The sequence below is a fragment of the Pezoporus occidentalis genome, unplaced genomic scaffold, assembly GCF_034315485.1.
Source record: "Pezoporus occidentalis ecotype Australia unplaced genomic scaffold, CSIRO_AGI_Poc_V1 ctg35, whole genome shotgun sequence".
Taxonomy (NCBI): Eukaryota; Metazoa; Chordata; class Aves; order Psittaciformes; family Psittacidae; genus Pezoporus; species Pezoporus occidentalis.
Window position 1 is genome coordinate 7,944,256 of NW_026915483.1, and position 25,503 is coordinate 7,969,758.

Consider the following 25,503-nt stretch of genomic DNA (forward strand, 5'->3'; position numbering starts at 1 on the left):
GAGGTGACTAGTCCACAACAACTCCACCACACAGTTGCCTGGCCAAGACGGAACTTCAGCCTTCCCTTCAGAATTTACAACCTCATTAGACATGGCAAAACTACCAGCAAGAAATGAAGAATAATCAGCACAAATGTTGATACAAATAATTATTGGCTAATCTGTATTACAACAGTCATACCGGTATTTGCACTGTGGTAACAAGTAGAGGAACTGAAGATCTTACTATACCATACTCTGCATTAAGGTTGGGACTCAACAGACTGTCTTTGCTTCCCCTAAAGAGGGAACGCAATATGATACGTGTGGAAGTTTCTTTGGTTTTGTTTGTTTGAGTTGGGTTTTTTTAAACCATTCCTAAACTGATTCTAGAAACATCTTGATCTCTATCAAAACTGCCTATTCCTCAGGACCATAGCACCACAAATACTGCTGCACCCGATTAATATTCTTCGTTTCTAAGATTAAAAGAAAATGTGGTTGTCAAAACTAATCCCAGCTTTTAAATCCCCCAAGTTTGAATTAGTTCATGTTTTCCCCTCTGAGACAGCAAGCATCTTACCTACAGCTTTGAAAAGTACAGGTCTTTTACCTCTTCCTTATAATTTGGCTTCTGTGATGAAGGACTGTAATGCTCAGCCACATGAAAAGAGAGAAATAACCATAAATCAAGAAGCATTTACAGAAGCTGGGAGTAAAGGTGAAAAACCAAGCCAAGACAGAAAACATCATGTCAGATTTGGGAAATACTGTTGTTTAAACGCAACACCCCAGGCCCATCTGCTGCTAGTTTGCAGATGTTGCCAGTTAAATAATACTTCTGAGAAAGATGTTAACTCCTGTGTCATTCATGACACTGCCTAACTATGTAACCTTCTCTTTGTTTCTCTAAACTCTTTAATATGAAAGAGCCAAATGGCATTAAACACAATTAATTCTAACCTAAGTGTCAGAGCAGACGCTTCCAACAGTGGAGCAACTGTTTTTCCAAACAGGAACAGTGCCCACTCCTTCACCTTTGACTACTCGGCAGCTGGGCTGTATGCAAAGGACATAGTTAATGGAGGTTTGCGCCAAAGAGAATTAATGACCTTCAGTGATAAATTCCTAAAACCTTAACTTGCTACAGGGAGTCTCCCCAGTCTAATACTAGGATATTCACATTTGTGGCTTTAGATTTGATTCATTATGTCTGGAAGTATCTGCTGCGAGATTCTTAATAGATTTGGGGAACACCCATGAGGAAAACTCATGGTATGCCACAGCTGGGAACCATGCACAGAGCTGTTTGTGCTCTTAAGCTAACCTGAGGCATTTCGTCAAACATTTCCTAACCCGGTAAAGCGCCATCCTTACAGCTGTGTGTCTTTAGAGGAAGGCCATTTACACCTCACTGAAACACGTGAAAACCTCAATCTCCATCACCATAGCAACAACACCACAACTGCATTCGAGCCTGAGTACTTGGGCACTCACATTCAGGACTGATGGAAACTGAGGTAACTACTGCAGTGCTCTGGGCCAATAAAAGCTGATTGGTTTTTAATATTCCTAAATGATTTCAAAACTTAAGTGATTAAGTGCCCAAATAGAAGCCTGTTTTTCAGAATGCCTTACACCTTCCCCCAGACACTACTATTGCTTCAAGACTATCAGCTGAGCACTGCTCTAATTTTCTTTTCAGTTTGTATGCTGTGAACTGAGCATTTTTCATTGAGTTTTAGTGAACTGAAACTGTTTAAGGCTATAACCCTGCCTCACTGATGACAAACGATCTCAATGCAGCCCAGATTTCCTCTTTGTAGTATTCACTGTGGATCCTGCAACATCACAATGCTCTGTGGCAACTTTGAACTTGAGGGGTTTTTTAATCTTTTCCTCTTTGGGGATTTTTCAGCATGCATCGGGGTGATTAACGGATGCTGTACTAGAGTTGAAGGCTACTGGAATCCAGCTGCTACTGGGCTTCCACCTCCCTCACACTGCTTTCAGCAAGGTGAAGAGGGAAGAACATGTTCACATATTAACATTCATTGTATTAGACCCTTTCTTATGGCTCCTATTTGGACTGCACTTGACATAAAGCATTTACAAAGAATGAGAGGTACATGAAAATTCTCATTTCACTAAACATGCAGAAATAACATTGCAGAGAACATTATAAAAATCAGAAGATTACATCCAAATTAGTGGCTTTGAAAGGTAATTACATTTTAAGCAACTGGAATGCTATGGAACCTTTTTTTTTAGTGGCATAGCTTTTTTTTTTCCTAGGTTATCTTTTAGAAGGAACATTTAGAAAGTTTTTAGCATTATGCCTTTGAGATAAATTGTATGTGAAGGTTACAGTGCAAAACTGGGTGTCTTAGTCCTATATAAGATGGCTTATTAATTGCCTCATATACACACATACTCATAAATTTGTTTGTATAATTTGACAAGGGGAACTGATTTACTATCACAGTGAAATACTACATTAAACACACATAATTCGTTCTTTATACTGCTCTTCCCCTCTTAAAAGCACAGTTTGACTGCATGCCACACTGAAATATTATTGTATAATCATTAAGTGATTTAACTGCTACAGGACATACAATTATCTGTATCTTTATTCTAATTTCACCTTTATGTTTTCTGCTGTCATACCAACAAGGAAAAATTATGGATTTCATTTAAACCCAAATATAGTTATGGAGCACCAAGATAAGGGACTTTTTTATTGTCTTGCAACACATCTTTCCCAACTATGCAAACACAAAAACGTGCAACACACCACCTTTTTGAAAGCATCAATAGTACAGAACTGTCAGGTGGAAAACTTTGTAATACATTAAGCAAATATTACTTGGGAAGGAAAAAAAAAGAACCCATTCATATCCCAGGAAAACAGGATTTTGGAAAACACATTTGAATTTTGCTCAGGGTCATCCTAATGTATGTTAACCTCCATTCTCTACCCTTGGTCAGACTTCTCCCTTCTCTGGTAAACACTAAGGAAGATGGAGGATGCAGTTACAGCACATAGCAGTTCTTCACAAGTCTCCAGTCTTACCATGAGACTAAAACAGACATTATCTTCCTTCAGTCTTCCAAGTGAAATCCTCCATGGGAATTTCAGGCAACAGTTTAACAGTCCTTTTCTAATTATCTTAAGCAGGGATGAGAAAACAGTTGTGTCACAAAGAGAAAAAAAGTGGGGCCTGGAGAATACCCTTGATAAAGAGCAGGAGAATATATCTTCATGTAACAAAAGAAACCTTAAGATCCCAGCACTGTGAATCTTTCCTGATAGCGTGCAGGATGAACCTCTGCAGTGATCAGCCATGCCTCACAGCACAGAAGGTCAGTACGGTTTTCTATAAATGAACATGCAAGGTAAAGGCTAAGTAAACAAGTATCCCTGAGATAAACTTCAGATACCCCTCAAAACCCAGCTATGCAAAGCGACCAGTAACTTTCTGAGCAGCAGTAAGCCCTGCCCTGGCACAAGACATGAATCTTTACAACTACAAGCACATCTATCATAACCACCTTTGATGGCGTTATGATACCACGCCAATGAGCTGCTGACAAGCTGCAGTCCACAGTGACAAGATGCCCTTGTCACTGTCAGCTGTAACAGGAAACTGAAGCTTGACCTCAGGCTGGTTTCAGCTGTGTATTCTACAATACAGGGGTGTCACAAACGTAAAGGACCATGACATACACGCTTGCTGTGTGAAAATGCAAACTCAGACTACTGCAGTCAAACATATCTGGCACTGGTGCAGCCTAATAAAAATGCAAAAATTGCCATGTCACTAACCATGAAGTAAATCACCCTATCCAGGAATGGGCCAAAGGAACCGCACAACCACCATGCTGGTGAAAGGCAGCCGAGCAAATCTACATGGATACTTCCTCAGCTTCACTGACTCACTTCCTGCAAGTGCAGCTGTCTCTGGCAAACTGCTGAAAAGAAGTTAGTGTGTTAAGTAAAACTACAAACCAAATTTGGCAGCAGGAGTTTGCTAAGCACACTAATGCATCAGTCTGAAACACTTGCTTCAATCCCTTGAAACTATCCATACATAGTCCGTAAAAGACCCAAATGATGTGCAAATACATCTTCTTTATCTCTGTAGGGCTTGCCAGAGGTCACTGATGTCAAATGAGGATTTTTCATACAAGACAGATGAGGAGCACTGAGACTGATGTGCACTTCAAAGGAAGAAATTCCTTCAGTCTGCAAAGCAATTCTACGTCTCACTTAGGCATGAGTTTCTTTTGAAGAAATACTGTTACACAGAAATCTATTTAACTGAAACACTGTTATATAGCATTCTTAGTATCAAAAGTAGAATAATACAGTCAGGACAGATACCCTGTAAAGCATTATTACAATTTTAGCCAGTAGCTGCGTGGTCCATCTAGTCTCTGCAAGTGGCTCCCTACTTCTTAGGCCAAAATACTTTATAGACATGAATTTCTTTAACCTAAATACATCCTGAGACTGATTTTTACTGAAATACATTGCTATGTAACAGAAATTTGCATGCAAGAGCTGAACTGTTCCCACTGTTCTAAACTTGTTTTGTTTCATCTGAGGATAGGACAAAATGTTAGATTAAGTAACTCTGTTACTCATACAGAAGTCAAGACTTTGAGTGTTTGTGTATTGGCAAAGAGATTTATGATTTGTATTACCTAATCGATGCTGCAAGAGCAGCACAGGATGAGAGATGAAATGCGGAGCCCTGTGATAACCAAGAACAATGGCTCAACCACTGGTAACTCATTTCATCTGTTTCTGAGTCAGTTATCTTATCTGTACCAGAAAGGAAACAAAGTTCATCTATCTCTGCAAAGCACTTGGAGATATTTTGGAAAACTGTGTTATTCAAACACAGCATTTTCCAAGGTCACTCCTCTCTGCACAGCTAAGGAATACTTAAATAAACTGATCTTCAGTTTCTCCTTCTTTGGATTTATAAACATGATTACCAGACTTTTCATTCCAGCATCCATTTACTCAGGGAAGATTTAGCCAGCTCATTAGCACACAGCAGGAGGCAGTTTGACAAGGCAGGAGCCCCAGGCTCAGAAGGCCCCTCAGAAGTCCTGCTCCCAAGCTCAGCAAGGGCCAGGTGTGACTGAGGTAATGAGCTCGACCTTGCAAGAGGCAGGCAGTATGCCAGCCAAACTGGTAATGCACGATGCCATGGCCGACTCACTGCAAAGACTGCAGCCTCTCAGTATTTCAAATTCTCAACCCAAAAGGTATTTTAATGTACTTTACCAGGTATAAAGCATAAACAAATTGAGCTGTAAATGCACAAAACCTGGTTTTCCAGCTAAGCAATCAGGAGACTGTATTAATGTGTTTATTAATTTTTTGAAAGACAGTAATTCATGTGCATGGAAGGGAATCATACCTGTGGTCATTCAGATGTTTATGACTAGCACTGAAGCACAAGTAGCATATCTTGAAATAACTGCAGAATGGTCTGAGAATGGTTCAAAAGTAGGAAATGGAAAAATACGTATGTTTTGACTCCCCACCTTCAAATGGCAGACTACTGTGCAGAGAACAGGGGGGCAGTCAGGTGAGCTGCATTTATTCTCTGTAGGTGGTAGGCATCTCATATTGAATATAAACAGAATTTTTTACACCTGGTCTTTCCACACTTCTCTGAATACTGAGGGAACAGACGCTTGTATGCAGGATCAGCCTGCTCACATCTATACATCCTGCCTAAATACACTGTAGAACATTTATATTCTGGTTTACTATTAGAAAGCAATAAACCACAAGTGTCACAATACATCAAGACACCCTTTTGCATTACCAACACTTCTTAAGATTTGGTTGGTTGTAGTAAGTCTTGCAGACATTAGCATGCGTGAACAAAACCGTAAGAGGATGTGTTCACTTTATCTTACCCGCCTAGCCAAGACCACATGGGCAAAACCCCACCACCTTGGAGTCTAGACACTAGCCTTTGGACTTGACTACCAGACTCTACAGTCTTAGGACACTGTCACTCTACTTCATTTAATGGGATATTGATTTTTTATACTTACTCTCTGCAAACCAATATTCTAACAGACACACACTAGACTGGCAGAAGTATAGAGCACATGCCCACTCACCTGATGATTATCCAGAAATGAAGGGCAAATCAAAGGAAAATTTAAACCTGACACAAGAAGAGCAGCAGCACAAAAAGAACAGTCTGTAAGCAAGGGAATTAAAAGAAAAAAGAAGTATCTAAGATTAACTCGAGAAGGAGGAAGACACAACCTGAAAAGACCACAGATAAGGCAGATAAAACTCCCAACCTGGGAATGACAGACTGAAGTCCCCTTGGACTGTCTGCACTCAACATCACAATTTAAGCAGCACTTCAGGTCTCCTGCAGGAAACATCTCCAGTATATCACATGAGATTTATTTCCTTTTGAAGTAAAATAGCAAGTTTAAATATCTGAGAACTATGTGAATGGCCTATTCAGAACAAAATCAGACAGAAACCATGTGCAATGTAAAACAAAATACTTAAAAGGAATATTTTATTCTTCCAGAGATCAGTCCTGTAGTAAACTAGGAAGCTGAAGGGAGCCTTCAAAATAACTTTTTTAGCCTTCTTCCTAGTGCAGGTAGCAAACAACTTCTTGTGCTATGGAATTTAAAGTGGCCATCTTGCATGGCCTAACTTGCCTGTGTTCCTTAAGGCAAGCTCAAGACAGAAAATACTCCAATGGTCCAGCCAAATGGAAGACCAATGTAAGAGTATTCCTGGGGCATAGAATCCTCTTACACCAGTGCACTGGGAACTATCTGAGGGGCAATCCCACTGAAAACTACCTTGGGGATTACAATGGAATCCATGCAGCACAACAGTCCCAAGACTCCTAGTTGAAGAAAAGGTTGCACCAGATCACTAGAGTTCCCTTCCAACCAACAGTACTCATGATGGCACACTGAATGCATGAAATTGCTGTAGTATGTGTTAGTGCATTAGTACTATGTACTGGTCACCCAAGATTACTTGACTTCCAACACACTGACATGAGAAAGAAATCTCTTGGAAAAAAAGTATTCCTTGATTTCAGGGCCTTCTGCCTACCAGAAAACACAAGGAGCTTTATATCCAACTCCTTCTACATCGGGACTGTGCCCAGCTTTCTGAGCACAGCTCCCTTAGTTGCAGTCTGATGAATCACAGTTCGCACCATCCTGAGCTCCATCACCTTGTTGCAATATACTGCATGAATTCCAAAAATTCCGTGACGTGAGATGAAGACAGCTTTCACATGAACTCACAGTTCCAGCACAGTGACCCTTCCAAATTCCAGTTATGAAAGTGATATCAAGAAATCTGAGAAACTGCAGACAAGTCATAAAAATTAATCAACAGAAAGCTTTATACTGGGGAAAAAAACTAACAGCTAAATGCATTCAAAGTACCAAAGAAAAATGATTCATACAAGCCTCTTCCTAGAGACAGCACAGCATGTTGCAGAAGAAATTCACAGCTGCACCAGGTGCCTTAGTTCAGCAGCAAAAAGTTCACGTACAGTTCACTCTTTTCAGCTCCATTTTAAGCTTTCTTCCAACAACAATTTTACATAACAAATGAAAATGAGCTTTCATCGATTTTTCACCCAACCTGGACAACTCAACAGTTCAACCCGTTCATAGTTCAATACAACAGAAGCCCTGGGTGGGAGAAGGAGGAAAACACTGCATTTTCCACTACCTCTTGCATATTTCCAAACCGCATCTTCTGCGCATATAAGCAATCTGTTTCTTTCACTACAGAGTAATGACTCATTACTTCTGTCGCTCAAAAATTGAAAAGAATTCCATCTGGCACTAAGGATTAGCAGCCAAATTATGTGTGTCTTGATCTAAAGGTCATTTGGTAATAGCAGAAAGCCCTTAACTACAAAACAAAAGCATATTTCAGTATCTGCAATCACTCGACATTTCAGCATCTACCTCATAAAACTGATCTACAGCCTTCCCCACAATGAGAAAACACAAAACCCCAAGAAGCCAAAGCTCAGAGGCATCCACGAGAAACAGCTTTACTGCTGCTTAAGAGGACAAAATAAGAGGGGCAGGCTGTGTGTATTTAAAGCCTTCCACCATTTTCGTTCCATCCAGTTATAAAGCACTGATGCTACAGGTACATTCACTTTACATTCACAGCAGCCTACACTAATCAAAGGGTTACACTGATCAAAGTCTTCCCAAAATTGATAGAGGCCAGGTACTGGGAGGCACTGACCTCCAGAATTTCCTTTACCATACTTTTCCTTCTCTTTACAGACGAAATATACTCCTAAACAACTCCATTCATTATCTTTGTATGAATTCTGCTACCCAGTTAACTGTTCAACCCACAAACATAGATGTCAACATCCAGTCTTACCTGCACCTCTCCTGGGGTTGCTCAGCTCTTCTTCACAGGTAAGAGGAAGGGGACACAATAGGTGCAGGCTTTCCATTTCCTGGATGCTGCAGAGAGTGATCACAAAAGTCACATCAGTAACAGCTGCAGGGCAGGAGACCCAAATAATAATACCGTGTTAGAGGGGCACAGAACATGCTCCAGGGATTTCAGTCTCCTAAATCTGCAAAGCTCGTTTCTGGATAACTGGTTTCAAAATGAAAACACAGCTCATGCAAACAGAAGAAGGATCTTAAAAGATGGTTCCTCAACCTCAGGCTGGTTCCAATACAGCTGACCCAAGGGGAAAACACAAAATCTAGTGGAACCACCAGCACCCAAAGAGCACAAGTCTGACTCTTTTCTTAGCCACAGCTCAGACCGCTGTTCACAGAGATGAGGCGGGACCACCTGTGACTGCTCTATTCCTATCACACTGCACTGGAGCAGATCTGCCACGACTGCTTTACAACATCAGGCACAGCACCAGGAAGGCCTCCCAAACCAAGCCATAGGTCAGTTGCATGGGTCCATGTCTCACTTCATCCAGAGAACTACTGGGACTGAATTATCTCCTGACAAAGTAGACAAGGGGAAGACCAGGCCCTTGCTCTGCATGCCTGGAGGTACAAAACCTGCAAAACCCTTTTCCATCCCCAGGAGATGGCTGCTGTCTCAAATGCCCAGGTACAGCCAGCAGAATTTCTAGGCCTTGTAAGATCAACACCCACAAACAATGCCAAACACTGGTAACTTCAAAAATAATAAAGAATTTACAGTAACACTATAATTAACAGTTAAAACTACTCAGGTTTAAAACTACACACTCCACACAAAGCCGCACCGGTTTCTGGAGGGGCTGTCCCATCGCTGGGAGTGACCCGGGATGGTAGCATCACTGCTGGCAGTCACCTGGGGTGAGAGCCCACCCAGCCCCTGGCCAAGTGCAGCCACCTTCCCCCGGCGCTCGGTGGCGCAGAGCTCCCCTCGCCGCCCTGCGCGCCCAGAAGCGTTCCGGCTCCACGCCAGCCTCGCTGAGGCACGGACCCCACAACACGGCGGCTCCACGCCAGCCTCTCTGAGGCACGGACCCCACAACACGGCGGCTCCACGCCAGCCTCGCTGAGGCACGGACCCCACAACACGGCGGCTCCACGCCAGCCTCGCTGAGGCACGGACCCCACAACACGGCGGCTCCACGCCAGCCTCGCTGAGGCACGGAGCCTCGCTGAGGCACGGACCCCACAACACGGCGGCTCCACGCCAGCCTCGCTGAGGCACGGAGCCCACAACATGGCGGCTCCACGCCAGCCTCGCTGAGGCACGGACCCCACAACATGGCGGCTTCACGCCTCACCTAAGGCGAGCACGCGACACCCCACCCCAGCCGGCCGCCCTAAGCTACCACAGCGCCTGCGCTCCCGCTGCCGTGCGTCACCGCCGCTACCCAATCAGAGAGAGGATTCGGTCCCGAGAGCCAATCCCCAGAGGGCCAGGGGACGGAGTCAGGGCGATGGCGGCGGGGACGGACCTGAGCGGAGGGCTGGAGCCGGTGGCCGTGGCGCTATGGCCGCCCTCGGAGGCCCCGCCGGCCTTTCAGGTAGGGGCGGGGGCTGCGGCCGCCCGGGGTGGTGGGGAGGAAGAAGGGAAGGAGGAGCGGCCCGGCGCGCCTTAGCGAGCCGGTTTCCTGGTCCGTGCTCTCAGCCAGCCTGCCTCGACCCCCTCAGGGAGCGCCCGGCGGGAAGGGCCCTGGGGCCCCATCCACCTCCGCCACCAGCCCGCGGTTCTGGTGTTATAAAGTGCTTGTTCTTAGCCGTGCACTTTAGTTACGTATATATGCAGTTTTCTGTCGATTTGTGGCGTTTTGTAGGTTTTAATCGCTCGGTTAAGATGTCACCCTTTAGGAGGAGCAAAGTTCTTGTGCTGCAGGGTGTTAGCATCGGCTGTAGGCTGAAACTAGACTGGGAGTCAAAAGCTGACAGGCTTGGCAGACACTTTCTGCTGCACAGCCGTCAGGAGTGGTTCATAAGGAAAGGCATAATTTAGAAATATAGAACGATCAAGAATGTTTTGGGTTGGAAGGGACCTTAAAGCTCATCCAGTTCCAACCCCTGCCATGGGCAGGGACACCTTCCACTAGAGCAGGTTGCTTCAAGCCCCTGTGTCCAACCTGGCCTTGAACGCTGCCAGGGATGGGGCAGACACAGCTGCTCTGGGCACCCTGTGCCGATGTCTCACCACCCTCACAGGGAAGAACTTCTTCCTTTTATGTAACAAAGAAATCTACCCTCTTTCAGTTCAAAGCCATTCCACCTTTTCCTATACTTAAAAAGTTTTTTTCATACTTTCTCGGGCATAGACCAGCTTCTGCTGTGTTCTGTATTGTGGTAGCTCCCAAATGCATTTCCTGGAAGTACACCTTATTGCCATAGAGTTTGCTTCACTGATATTGGAGAGTCTTTACAAAACAGAATGAAGAAGCTTCTAGAAAGGCTGGGGGAAAAGTAAATATGTAATCCAGAGAGACCTTAAACTTCCTGAATTGCACAGTGTAAGGATGTTTTACAGAAAGAGGAAAGCTTGTAGTTAGTGAATGGGAGAAGACACGAACAGATAAGGGATTATTAAACTTGCTTTTGGATACAACTAAGTGATTGAGAAAGCTGATGCTTATGAAAACAGAAACTTCCGATTAACTGGCATGTTTAACAACACCCAGAAGGTACCAGACATGAGTTACTGTGAAGTGTAATATTTAGTAACAGCACATACTCCAGGATTCTAAATAAAGCTTTGGGAGCTGAATCCAGAGACAGAAGTAAAAATATACATGTAGCTGTCTTTATATTTTGGTTTTCAAATGTAGCAAAGTTTCTGTCAGTTTTCATTTTGCAACAGTCCATGATTCCATAATCATTCACCTGCTGGGGGCATTAGTGTAATTCTGATAGTCTGATTTTCAAATTGGGTTGCTTGAGCTGAACCACATCTATCCCCACAGCCAGAATTGAGGGTGAAGCAAACAGCATCTCATATCAGTTCTGCCCTGATAACAGAATAGGTAGCTCAGCTGCTTTGTAAAGATGTAGAGGTGTGCTAGCACACCGCCATCATCTTGAAGAGATAAATTGGAAGTATCTTCAACAAAAATGGGCATTTGAAATTCTGTAAGTTAAAATAGCTGTAGACTAACCTTGTAAGTAGCTTATTGAGTGCTTTGAAGGGGGGAAGTTACTTTGCTATTACCATAAATAAAATTCATAGCTACTAAACTAGAGCCAATCAGTTGATGTGTTTTTCCTTCTAAGAAGTACTGCTTTTTCTGGCTAGTAGAATAGTTTGAGGAATTGGGTCACTAAGAGACTATTGATTCTTTTTCAGTTTATAGAGACTGATTTACATTCTTTCAAGTAATTTAGAAAAGTTAGACTTGTAGTTAGAAGTTTACAAGCAAAGAAGTGTTCATGAGTTCAGTGATCAGGTACTGCCGGACACAAGCTTCTTAAAAATTGGGTAGCTCTGTGGAAAGAAGCATTGAGCATGGTGAGGATTTGACTCTTGTTCTTTTCACAGTACAGCCCAGACAACGTAGCTGGAGCAGATGGAGACATTGATCCCACTGAAATCACCTTTCCAGGATGTTCCTGTCATACCAGCTCCTGTGTGGTTCACGTGTGCTCATGCCTTTGCCGTGGTGCAAATTACAACAGTTTGTGCCTGAGGCCTACAGAGGAAGAGGAGGAGTACGCCAGGCCTGTTTTTGAATGCAATGCCATGTGCCACTGTGGTGAATCCTGCCCAAACAGGGTTGTTCAGAGGGGTTTGCAGTTCAGACTTGAGGTGTTCAAGACTGAGAAGAAAGGGTGGGGTCTCCGTACACTAGAATTCATAGCTAAAGGAAGATTTGTCTGTGAATACGCTGGTGAAGTTTTAGGCTTTAATGAGGCATGTAGAAGAATTCAGGCCCAGACATCAAAGGATTCAAACTATATTATAGCAGTAAGGGAGCACCTCCATAACGGTGAGATAATAGAGACATTTGTTGACCCTATGTACATAGGTAATGTAGGCAGGTTCCTGAATCATTCCTGTGAACCCAATTTATTTATGGTGCCAGTTCGAGTAGACTCAATGGTACCTAGGCTGGCACTTTTTGCAGCTACAGACATTTCTGCTGGAGAGGAACTTTCATTTGATTATTCTGGAAGATTCTATAATTTAGCAGTAACTGACAAAGAACAAAAATCCTTAGAGGAAGACAACAGACTGAGGAAACCTTGCTACTGTGGTTCCCGCACATGTGCTTCCTTCTTACCTTGGGACAGCTCCCTCTTTTCCACACCAAATGCTTGTTCAGGGAGCTCTCCATAGGTTTTCAGGCTGTAAGCATACCTAACAAGCATGATTTTCTCTAGCAGTTATATTGCAGTTAACTAAAACTGTGTATTCCACCAAGAAAGCACCTCGTTTTAAGCAATAACTAAAAGTCAAGATACTGAGAATAACTTCATGCAACATCCAGAGACTGCTTCTGAGGTGGGTGCCATGAGGGAGTACTAGAGCTTCAGGATGTTCCACAATAAAGCCAGGCCTGATATTTGGTTTTTTTTTTTCCTGTTTTCTTCTGACAGCTTGCTGTATGTTAGAGCAGCTCTCTTGGTTTATACCTTTCAGAAGGAATGAACTTGAGCACTGGTACACTGAAAGGATATGTTGTAACAAGAAGAAACCTTGCTGAAAACTACACAAGAGAGTGCAATGAAACACTGGAATGGGTTGCCCAGGGAAGTTGTGAATGCTCCATCCCTGATGGTGTTCAAGGCCAGGTTGGACAGAGCCTTGGTTTAGTGGGAGGTGTCCCTGCCCGTGGCTGGGGGGGTTGGAACTGGATGATCTTAAGGTCTTCTCCAAACCTGGCTATTCTGTGATTGAAGAATCATGATATATAATAGAAAGGTGCGAGGTTTCTTAAATCCTATGCAAATAAATTACTTTCATTAACTTATTTGCTGTAAATTTTTTGTTCCACAAAACATAAATTATTACTGATGTAAAAAAAATTTGTCCAGAAAGATTAGCTTGAATACTTTGTCCCCACCACCCCCCTTTTCCGTCTCCAGTCACATCCAGCTGCATGCCAAAATCAGGTTTTGAGTGACTGGTTCAATTCCATTACCCTTTAGCTTGTGTGTAAATCCTACGGTTCTGCAGGCTCCAAGTACAGTCAGCCCATCTTTTTGGGTGACGTCTATCCCAAAGCTCATCTAGTAAGATTCTGCAGTAATAGCAAGCAGCATGTCCATGTTACCTTCCAGCACTGTTATTACACAGTCAGGAAGCAAATTCAGGCTCTCCAGTCTTAAGCGGTATGATGGTTATCCTGACTTCTGAGATGGATTAAGCAGGAAATAGATAAATACATGTGAACAACAAATTTGTCTTTTTACCTTGTTGAATGGGTGGCATTTACACCAGTGTTCCTTTCAGCTACTAACTGATTTGTTTTCACAATTCCTACAGAGGCAGACAGCATTAAGCAAGGCTTGTCCCTCGCCATCAGAGGGAGGTCATTGCATCTTCTTTCAGTAGTGCTTGTGCTGGTCTAACACAGGTATGCTGCTTTACTGAGCATCCCCTTGTGCCAGGGATACACAAGGGCACTTGCTGGATGAGGTATGCCCTGCAACTGGATGTTACTTCACTTCCTTTCTAGAAAGGTCAAACTAAGGAAGCTTCAAACAGGGTTTTGAATTCCCCCCCAGCTTTGACAGACAACCTGCAGTGCTGCTTTTCACAGTCATGCAGAGTGTGCTGTTGGTGACACAAATCCCTGGGGTTATTTGCTCTGCACAGTTTGATATTTTAACTGTACCCACGACCTTTGACAGGATTTCAGCTGCCTGTCAAAAGTAGTTTACTGCTAATGGCTATGGGGCCATTATCTTTATTCCTTGCCTGGTTAAGGTGCCTGCTTCCACAGAGCCGTTCTCCAGATCCCGGCGCTTGGAATACGTGCTGCTTGGAGTGCAGGGTTTCTTGTTCTTTGTGGAGGCTTATCTGGTGTTCTTCTCCTAAAGGGCACTATGCCAGCAAGTTTCAGCCTGCAGGACTGGAAGGCTGGGAGTAGATGATCCAATCTACTTCCTCTGTCCCTCCTGGAAAAAGTTTCAAGACTAGTTTTACACCATCTGCATTCCTCATTTTCAGGAGGGCGGCATGGTTTGTTAGCTTCCTGTTATGAATATGTACTTGGCATGATTGTGAGTAGTTAAGGAAGTTCAGAGTCACAAAAATCCACCCCCAAAACACAAAACCCCAAACACTGTTAGCAGTATCTCACCCTTCCATCACTAGCCTTAAACCAGAGAATACAGCTAAGCCATCTGTCTCTGCAATCAAACCCTTGCTGTCTAAGACAGCTGATGCTGTTTGCAGCAAGTAAAGCAAATAATCAGTTACCTGGTCAGGACAAGCTTCCACAGTGTGGAACAAGAGAGCCATTGTTGAAAAACAGCCAGCCACCTGAAAGGCTTTGCAAGAACATTAAATAATATGTTGTCACTGAGTTTTAAACCATCACAGCAGTTGTTAATGGCCTTTTTCACAGAGCATGTGCATTGGGCTTTGAACTGCCTTAGCACTACAGCTGCCCTGGGCTGTAGTGCTAGTGCTTTATCTGCTGAAGGAAAAAAAAAATCCCCTTAAAAGGAACTGGAAGAGAAAACAGACCCTTGTTTCTATCTGCTGAATTTCTTTTCACTTTTTCCTTCAGGTTCCTTTTAGTTTCAGAGTCCTAATCTACCTCTCCATAGTTTAGTGTTCACACTGAATCCAACCCAGTGGCTCTGAGGACTGTGAGACTGGTGAAATCCTCCTCCTCATTTCTGCTCACAAAGTGCAGTAATGATTATCAATACTTCAATACTCACTAGAGTTTGGAGATTTACTTTCTTACTGAAATCGGGTCAGATTAATTCAAAGATGTTCAATGAAAGACCTTATAGTAAAACACAGAAGCCATTACCCTAACAAAGACAGGATGAATAGGACACATTCCACCATCTCCCCAGGCAAACAGGAAAATTTTCCCCCACATGCCAATAACAGCACAATGATGACATACCTGATGGTGATCGTGAAACTGTTTACTTGAATTCATAATAATTTTTTCATTTGTGTGTATCTTTTTCTAGGAGATTTTTTTTTTCCAGAATAAAAAGCAAAATGACTCCAGTCAAAATCTTTCATAAAGTCTGTTCCTTCTTGTGGCAAAAACATGCCTCTTAGAAATAGAGAAATAAAGATAGACTCTCACTATTCCTCACAATAAAATAGATGGTTGGAATGCATAGATTTTAATGAAACATTTCATTTAAAGCAGTCCTTATCACACAAAATACTTGCCACAGTTTTTATCATGCTTATGTGAGTGCCAGGCCATAGTGGTGCATTCTGAATAGTTCTTCCCCTTCCACTTGCAAGAATTGCTGTTACCCCCCACCAGAGGCTGGTATTTGCCGAAGAGCTTCCAAGATGTTCTCCAGGGTCTTCTTTTCAGCATGGAGCACTGGCACAGAAGGAGCTGGCAAGCAATGGGTTTGTATTAACCCCAGGTTGCATTAAATCCAACCCCCATTTACTGCAGAAAACACAATGTTGGCAGGGATACATCAGTGCCAAAGTTGTTAATGTGCAGTGTTTTTCACACAGTAAAATCCAGCAGGACAGCCCAGTTATTCTCAGTTTACACGCAGGCAGCACCGCAGCCTTAAGAGGGCAGGGACCTGTTTGTAAGCATAGTCCTGCTGCTTCTGCTGCCTCACTGCAGAGGTAGCGTCTGGTTATGTCTGCACTTGGAGCAAGCGATAGCCCAACAGAGAAATACAACCAGATGCTGTGCCCTGGAGCGGGTGGCAGTACAAAACACTTCATGAAAGGCATGAAATATATTCAGATGCCCTAACAAGGTGGCTCTCACTAGTCCTACTTTCTCCCTGCTAAAATTTCCTTTTAAGTGCAATTTATTAACAGAACAGTTTCAAAACTTACCTTATTAGGCCTTAGGGCTCACAGTTACATTGCCATCTTTTCATTTAATGATCTTTAAGTAGAATCATTTGTAAGCTTCAGTTTATAATGATGCCATTTTTGCAGTTTGCAAGTCCCCAAAATAAGCCTACAGCACATCCAAGAAATTCAGGGGAAATTGACAGTGTTTTCCATCAGTAAAAGTCTTCAGAAAAAATGAATGCATGAAGTTTTATTCAAATACGTACAACATTTCTAATCGCCATCACCCTGAAGATTAGCATCCCTCAGTTGCAGAAGGCACTTTATAAAGAAGAGCAAGTATCTCACCAGAAAAAGCACATTTCTGGACTGATTTTCACTGCAGCAGGAACATAACAGCACAGCTGCACTAACTGCCTGTGTGGCCAGCTCTCTGCGAGTCCTCCCTCTTCACTCCTTCGGTTGTCCTTTAAAGCTGTATAGAATTATAAAGTTCTTGTTTATTGGATTTGAGTGTAGAAATTCAGAACTATACATAAATAAAACTATTTAATAAAGAACTTTTCTAAAGTAGCTGTTAATTAACCTTTAAAAACACAACTGGTGTATTTCTGCTCAGTTTTGTGCTGGTTGCCTCCAGAATACTTGTGTTAAATCAACGGAAGTCACTGATAAGTTTGGTCAGGATAAAAGTCCAGGCTATGTTCCCCAAAAATACATAAAGGTTCTTCAAGCACTGTTGAGTAGTGCTAGATTTTTTTTCCTCAGCAGGAAGTTTTAGTGTCATCAGCAAGTGCTACTCCACACGTCTCTTCTTCCATGGGTGAAATTCTGCCCTTGCTGTCTCGGTGTGACACCGTAGTGTACACTGTAGTCACTGTAGCTCTGGCAAGGTGTCTGCTGCACAGCGGAATCCCAGGTTGGAAGCAGAGCTGTCGGGAGTGTTTTGACTACGGGCTGCACAGCGATACCTGTAGCAGTAAGACTGCAGAGAAAGAGGAGAACAAGTGAACTTCAGAGCATTCACAGCTTATGCTTCTGTAGGGAAGAGTTTGTTAGATTGATGCAGCAAATAATTTCAAATGACAGGTCAGTGAACTGATAAAGATCAAAGTCATGGTGTTAGAAATAAGGGGAATCCCACCACATACAGAGGCCAGCTGCAGCTGACAGAAGAGGTAGTCTGAATGGCAAAGCAACTGATAACATGTCAACTAATAATAATCTTGCTGTGGGAAATGGATAGAACAACCATTCTGCTTCTTCTCAGAGGAGAGCATATCTCTGTGCCCTGATCTGTGTATCAGCATCCTAAGGAATAACTGGAAATGGACAGGTACTGGCATGTGTCAAAAAACATCTTGGTGAAAGATGCAACAATAATGGGATAACTGGAGGCAAACTCCAATATATCTGTGACTAATAATCTAGGGATATTTATAACTGAGATAGGAATCTGGACTGCTGACTATAAAAACATTTACATTTAAAATTAAGGCACTGATAAAATGATTCAATTGCATTTCAGATATTCCTAGTAGATACCTTTGAGCACTGTTCTCTTCCTGAATGGGCTGCAATCACACAGCAGCCACCTCGCAGGAAATGAAAGGAGGAACCACCACTGCTCTTTTATTTCTTGAAGTGACAAGAGAGCACAAGATTATGCACAGGACTTGCCCTCACACCCATCACACGCAGCATTTGATCCTACTGGTGCGTGTCACTAGGAAATGCCTCTCTGCTTTCATTCCCACGGTTGCTTGTCTTGTGCTTGTAGGAGTTGATACTTCTGTGACAGACCAGTTTAGACCAAAAATGTCTCAAGATTCAGAAAAGGACTGCTGCAGGGTGCTTTGTACCAGTTATTTTAAGAAAGGCTGCTAGCCAAATGAATCTAAAAAGGACAAGGTCAGACATCTTTACAGACCAGTACAGACACTGGTGTGTAACGTGTTTTGTATGTCCCCTGGCTGTACAGATTTGGCCATGTCTCAGGGCACGTGAATATAGTTACATTCCTTGAAAAAAGAAAAACGTGCTAGTCACAGTCCTGCAGATCCTCAACTGTCCAGCACTGGGAATGGTGGTTTCCAAACTGCAGAACTAACCCATTTAAGATGTTTGCTGCTTTAAGTCAGACTGAGCTCCCAGAAACAGTTATCATGCCCTGGAAGGACAGGCACACTGGTAATTTCACTATGAAGTGCTGGGGCAGTACAGACTCTGTGTTTATGTAGCAACTCCAGTCTAATCCAAGCTCTGCCCCATTTGACATTACTTCAAAAGACCTGGCTCAGGGGTTTTGTTCCTATACTCCTGCAGGTTCCTGGCCTCTGACAGAAAACCCCACCACCTCCATAAAGGCCGGTTCAGCTGCAGAGTTCTGGCACGGCTTGAGTTAAAAAGCAAACATGGTTTTCCCCTCCCTTTTTGGGGAGGTGTGGAGGAGCAGAGGAGAACAGGGAGAAGAAGGTAGTTTTTCTCCTTTATCCCAGATCCCTTCAGGAGTTTGGGCACAGCTACCAAACAGATCAATTCATACAACCACAAGGATGATGACACTGGAAGCAGCTCTGTCATCAAGGGAATGCCATCACTGATGCTTATCTCCATGAGTTAACAGTATCTCCATCTAAGGAGATTCACCAGCAGTTCCTCACAAGGTCTTTCATATGGGTCCAGAGCCAGAGAGCAGCTTTTTCCTGAACGAGCACAGTGCATGCTGCTATCTCACACTGCAGAAGTCTACCCTAACCCTCAACAGGACACCATAGGATTCACAGGCTGAACTATTTTGACCATAAAAGTAGCTACTAAGCATACATGTAAGTGCGACTTCAGCCTTTGTCAGCTCTGAGAGGTAAAGGAGCAATAGCAAGATAGCTTAGTGGGAACAGATTTTTAGACACCTAATAAAGAGCCCTTGTACTAATAGTATTCAGTGGGGGTTCTGTCATGATACACAGCCTAGTTTTATCACCTCGAAAAAAAAAAGACTAGGACAGACCAGAATCTTCCCAACCCTTTAAAATGGGTCACATTATTCATCACTGAAGAGTCTATTCCAGTGTTAATTTAATCAAAACTGCTAATTAACATCTGACATTGATTTCACCTAAGGAGGAAATCAGTGTAGAAAATGGGATCTCGGTGTAGAAAATGTAATCTAATTATGAGGAGGATTTGCCAGCTGCAGGCTTTGAAAGGGAAGAAGAGCAGGACAGCTTTAATGAAAAAGGAGATGCACAAAGACCATTTCTTCCAGCACTGTGTGAACACAGTTTAAAACCTGAGTTATGTCAGGAACAGCCATTGCACTGTGGTGGTATCCAAACCTTTCAGAAACCATTTCAAGGGTGCTATTGACTAAGCTGAAACATTCATCTCCCTTCTGAAAACCTGATATCCTGAATCATTCCCAAAAAGTCACATCCATACTTTCTATTCTTACAAGTATCACTCAAGCACTATAATGAAACAAGCACTAGAAGCACATATAAATTCCAACTTCTAAATCTAAAAAAGCCTCATGCTCAGTAAAGCAGCTTGTTTAATTCCAAGCTAACAAAAAAAGAAGTCCTTAGGAACATTAGGTATTGCTCTTCCTTAAATTGCATGGAACCTCTCAACAAGCTGTTGGGAAACTGTCAGAAGATCACTTTATTGTCAAGTCCTTCTAGAAGAAAGGTCAACATGAAAATACCACAGGCCTTTCCACATTACCTTATGGCACATATAGGATCCACCCTTCTTCACTCTGTCTGTCCCTGATGAGGGCCCTTTCTGTGGAGGAGAGGACACTGGTTAAGTATTCAGGGAGAAACAACTGCTAATTACAAGTTAAGGGGTAAAAAGCCGTAACAATAAGGAGGAGCAGCCATCAATACTCAAGGTAAGTAAATGTCAGCTCTGTCTGTCTGAACCAGAAAGCTTGAAATAATGATGCTGTAGAAGACTTGCAGACAGTGACTGTGCTCCCTCCCACTGCTGCATGGATTTCACATTTGAGTTGATGCCCACTGGCCCGGAGTGCCTTGTTTCTGTAGAGCACCTGGCAATGTGCTGCAAAAAACACAGTGGCAAGCGTGAGAGAGCACTGATCTGAACATAAGTGGCTCTTCTACTATCAGGCTTTTCCTAAAGAGAGATAAGGAAGTTTTCACAGGCTGGCCTGCACTTGTAGTGCAATCCATGATTCTCATCAGTTCCACTGCTATAAAACAAAGCCACAGACACCCTTAGGACTCCAAAAGGAACACGGGGAACTTCCACTTTTCCAAATGCAGCTACGCTACCTGGTGGCACATTGCAATGAGGGGCTGCAACACCCAACATGTGGTGCTTATTCTCGTGGGGGTCCAAACTCCAGTCTGAAGCACCAGTTAGTGACTGTGCAAGACATTCTGTATCATCTCTCAGTCATTAGCAACTATATTTGTTATTACGTGGGATCATGACAGCTAAAAAGGCCTGCAGAAAGCACTGCAGTTATAAGCAACATTTCCATAATTGCACATACATTTGCAGTGTAATATATGTGATTTGTTTGAAGTGCTTATGAAATTGGCCCTCAAATTGATTTAACAAGGTTATTTCACTCTTCTTTTTCAATTCCAATTCCAAAGGATGGCCTAATAGTTCAAGGAGATAGCTGGGCTTCCTTGATACACACTCTTTTGCTAGCTTTGATGTGTATTTATTACGCAGGTGAACAATTCTCCCACTTCATTCCTTTTAGGTGTGAATGTCACCAGCACGTCTCTCTAATGCTTAGAAACTACTGCTGTACTTGGTGTTTCCATTGTTGATACCAAACATGCTTCCATGCTTGCTGCACTCCACGTACATTGGGAAACTGCTTTTAGGAAGGAGCCACAAGAACACGTGTCTTCTGGAAGTGACAAACAAGACCAAGGAAATAAATTGTGTTTTATTAGTTAACTGGTAAGCTCAGCCTAGAAGTTAGTGCTGCCATTAAGAATCTTCTCACAGTTGTAAGACACCCCATTTGCATGCATTTCTATTTCTGTACATGTTACACCAGTGCACAACTAAAACGTTTTTTTATCATGTCCAAGCCTCCAATAATTTCTCACTTAGGGTACAAGCTGTGGTTACTTCAGTGGTTGGCAGGGTGTATAAATCCAGTCTGTACTCCTAGATAAAACCTTATCAGAAGAATTTGTGGAATACAGGAAGAAAAAACGAGATGTGGTGTTCACCTCTTCCTGTATCCATAAATACAGGTTACAAGAAAGGCATCCAGCCCAGTTTTAGCAGCTAGGAAAAAGAGTTCATTGCTACAAAGTATGTAAATGATATGAAATATCAATACACAAGTCATGAGGACTGTAAGAAAGCCCTGAAAGTTGACACTGGTACTACAGAAGCTACCGACAGCATCCACTAAGTTTGCTTTGTGATTCTACACATAAAAAGCTTACTATAGTGGCACTGCAGCACCTTCATGTTTATTTGACCTACTACTGCACTTAATTGCCTACAGATACTTAGGGAAAACCACACCCAGAGGCAGTGTTTGCTTGTTTCTAAACCAGGATGCTTCTCCATGAGACAGGCTCACTCCTTTCCTAAGGCCTCTGGAAGCTGTCATCACAAAACCTGCATGTAGATGCAGAGATCCCCACTCTAAGATAAGGCAGTAGCAAGCACAATCAGCTCTAACCACTTGTTAATCTCATTTTAAAGGAAGCCAGCGTAGAGCCAGCCAGAAGAAAACTGACCTAAAAAAAGTTACATGAGAACAAGACAGAACAGAACAATGGAGCTGTTTGAGCAGGATTTCCCATTAAAAGCCATAATGCAAATACTGAGCAGCAATCCTTGCTATCAGCTCCAAAGTAGCTTTTCTAAATGAAGAGGAGCATGCTAATTTGGGATTAGGAGTTTTATTGTCCAGCCATAAGATTATTGTATGTTTCAGCAATTATAAGGGGATATACTGAAGCAGCATGTCAACTAAAGACCATGGTAATTGTATAAGCTCTTTTTATTAGTTACGAATTTATTAATTACAAATCTTCTACCAGGCAAAAACTGAGCATCAATGGTTATTTGGTAACAAAACCCAAGTTAAAGTGACACACATATACATACCCCCCAGGCTCTGAAGCAAGATTACAGCACTTAAACACTTTACAACCTGCAAAAATCTGATCTAGAATTCTCCAAGAATCTATTCTGTTACAGAACATTATCCTCTTTGATAGATAATTCTTTAAAATCTCTGAAGCAAAGTTTACCGTAAAACAACTGGCAAAGTTCTCCGAAAAGCAGTAAATCACTAGACAGTAGCTGGAGAAACCATCCCTGCCTGTCTGACAACTGGCTTGCGGTTGTTGTTTCCCTGTCTTGCCTTGCAGCTTAGCAAAGGAAAAGATACAAAGAATTTGGGATAACCAGATTTCACCACAGATGGATCCAGCTACTTTCATATGCAAAGTCAGATGCACAAGTAACTATGCAAGAGACCAGCTAGACTGATACCCTTCTCAGCTCATGATTGCACTCAATTTAAGGGAGCTCAGAAAAGAACCACAGCTCCTCAAAGTCCGGGAACAGTGTATTCAGTTCTCCTTCCTAGTGTTAAAAATGCAGCTGACAAAAACTTTCTCATTTGAAGGCTACTGTAGAGTTAAAATTAGAACCATAATGTTGAACATAGCAGACAGTGATTATTCTTTCATTCAATATGTATCTCAGCTTCGCCATAAAAGGTACCATATCCAGCAGGTCCCCAGCAAAGCCATGAGCTGACCTGAAAGCAACCAGAATTAAGTGAATAAGACATTCTTATTCCACACTTATGAGCATCCCCCATCACCACTGACAGTGCTTTGTACCTCTGTATCACAGCTCTGCCCACCTGAGGAATGTTGTGTTGGAATTGAGAATTGCATTTCCTCTCTAATGGTTTGCTTTTGCATCCCGTGTACAACCCCTACTTAGTGCTGCGACCAAAGACCTCATAGTCCTCAAGAGCACCTGCCAGCACCCCAGCAGCCATGGGCTGTACTTGTAGTACTTTACTTCAGAGCCCTGTACTACAGCTCCCAGTGAGTTCACAGCTCAGCCACTGTGGTAAAGCTCAGGACCAGCAGCTGCCCTGCCCCTGTACTGCCCAATGTCTCAATTTTCTTCTTTTCTCCACCCCTGCCTTACTATAGAGGCCTCATACATGTCACATGCAGGAAGAAGCCACCTGGACTATTCTCTTAGCACATGAAGTTGAGTGATTTTGGCAGGTAGGTAGAAGGGTGCTGTAGCTCTTTGGTCTACCTGTAGCATGAACCATCTCTTATCCAAAATAAGGCTCCGTTCCCAGGTCCAGACTGAGATAAAGGAAGAAGCTAAGTCCCTACAGACAAACTGGAATAAGAGATTTCAGTTTCTTGAAAGGTGTTAAGATCTACCCTTACCAGCGACACGCTGCTTCTGATGCTGTATACAAGAGCTTCATACATCCCTCCTGACCAGAGTCCTCTTCTCTGGATGGTCTGTCTCCTACCTACATTGCTTGCTTAAACTTTCTCTTGGTTTACAAAGAAAGTGAGCAGCCCTTACATCTACAGACAAAAATGCAAACTCATTCCTGTCAGAGTTCCTGCTGCTTAAAGAGTACTGAAGAAAATCACAACCAACCCCCCAGAAATGACCCTGCTTTGTCTTCAAAAGGCTTCAGGTATGGTATCCCAAAAAAAACCAGTATCTCCCCCACTCAACAGCTTTTCCAGAATAATGCATTCTTCTAACACACTTGGTAAGAGTGTAGAAACATCATTAGCTTTGGCCAGAAAATGTTACAGCTTAATATCACGTATTTCTAATAACTGAAGAAGAGAAAGCCTGCAATGTTAGTATTTGCTCATGCTTCTATCTTCCTTCTAGATAAGGGAGGCCTGCTTTGATTGTGCTTACCCATAACAAATACTAATCAGAGTGTGGCAATTAAGGTCACATTTGATTAAAACAATGTTATTCCATCCAACAATATTGTTTTATGCCATTATCTGGAGAAGTGCACCATCTGCTACTGAAGCAGAAGGCCATTCGCTGTCTGTATGTAAAGAGCCAGGGCCATCCCAGACTTTGATCCCACGCTTAAAGTACAGCATTTACTGTATATTTGCAACATAATGTTGTAACAGACATATGATAGTCTGATTGCATAATTAAGAGTGCTTGTGCATTTAGTTACGAAAGCTTCTTATCCAAATACATCTTAGAAGCTTTATTTTTATTAAGTGAAAAAACAGTTGTATTTCTTTCATTACATCATTACATAAATGCTTTCTGAAGTTGCATCATCATTTCCTATGCACAGTCAGCTACATAGCGACCCTGTTCTGAGCTAAATCAGTTTTCAAACAGAGAACTGCTGGTCAGAAGAACCTATGCACTGTATACAAAGAAAATCTGAGCCAGAAGTCACCACGATTAAAATGGCCCCATAAAGGGATTGTGGCTTGATTGATCTCACACACACTTGACTACTGGCTGCCAAATGATCATTTACATTCAGAAACAGAACCAAACAACAACCAACCCTCGTGCTTCCCAGCCCTGGTGCACCACAGAGCAGATGCAAGATGCACCAAAGAAACGTTTTGGTGAGTTTGTCTTAAACTGTGGTTTTTTTTCCACTCATGACATACATCAGAGCAGAAGCGCGTCCTCCTGACAGCAGCAGTGCTCTGGCTGCTCACCCACTGCCACTACTGGAGGAGCTGAAGTATCAGTTTTACGTTTTCTCAAGTGGATTTTATCATTCCCTCCAACCCGAGTCTGAACACGTAAAAACCGCTTCACATACATGATTAAGACATGCTGCAAGACTGTCTTCGTACTGCTATGTAGCCCCATTCAGTGCAACTCCAAGATGCCTTCAAATGAAAGCAAAATAATTCCCAAGGGCAGCAAGAAGATTGCTAGCTCCTTGATCTCCCAGCAGTCACCCACATGAAGAACCCCTTCAGAAAGGAGCCCCAAAATGCATGGGTGCTGGAGAACAGCCACTGCAGGTATAGTCT

The 25,503-nt window shown here is 42.8% G+C and overlaps 2 protein-coding genes across 2 annotated transcripts in view; one reads left to right on the forward strand and one right to left on the reverse strand.

Annotated features, from left to right (window-relative positions):
- The first annotated feature begins 9,775 nt into the window (after positions 1-9,775).
- Positions 9,776-13,037, forward strand: LOC134169638 (histone-lysine N-methyltransferase SETMAR). Its single transcript, XM_062630382.1, has 2 exons — positions 9,776-10,040; positions 12,014-13,037. Exons 1-2 carry the CDS (start codon positions 9,954-9,956, stop codon positions 12,809-12,811), a joined length of 885 nt encoding a protein of 294 aa, XP_062486366.1. The 5' UTR covers positions 9,776-9,953; the 3' UTR covers positions 12,812-13,037.
- A 4,084-nt stretch (positions 13,038-17,121) lies between these two features.
- The window catches only part of SUMF1 (sulfatase modifying factor 1), a 35,700-nt gene continuing 27,318 nt past the window's right edge, over positions 17,122-25,503 (reverse strand). The window contains exons 8-9 of the mRNA XM_062630381.1: positions 20,177-20,236; positions 17,122-17,435 (exon numbers count right to left, since the gene is read on the reverse strand). Coding sequence (XP_062486365.1) covers positions 17,325-17,435; positions 20,177-20,236 — 171 coding nt within the window. The 3' untranslated portion in view covers positions 17,122-17,324. The remainder of the gene's footprint in view (positions 17,436-20,176; positions 20,237-25,503) is intronic.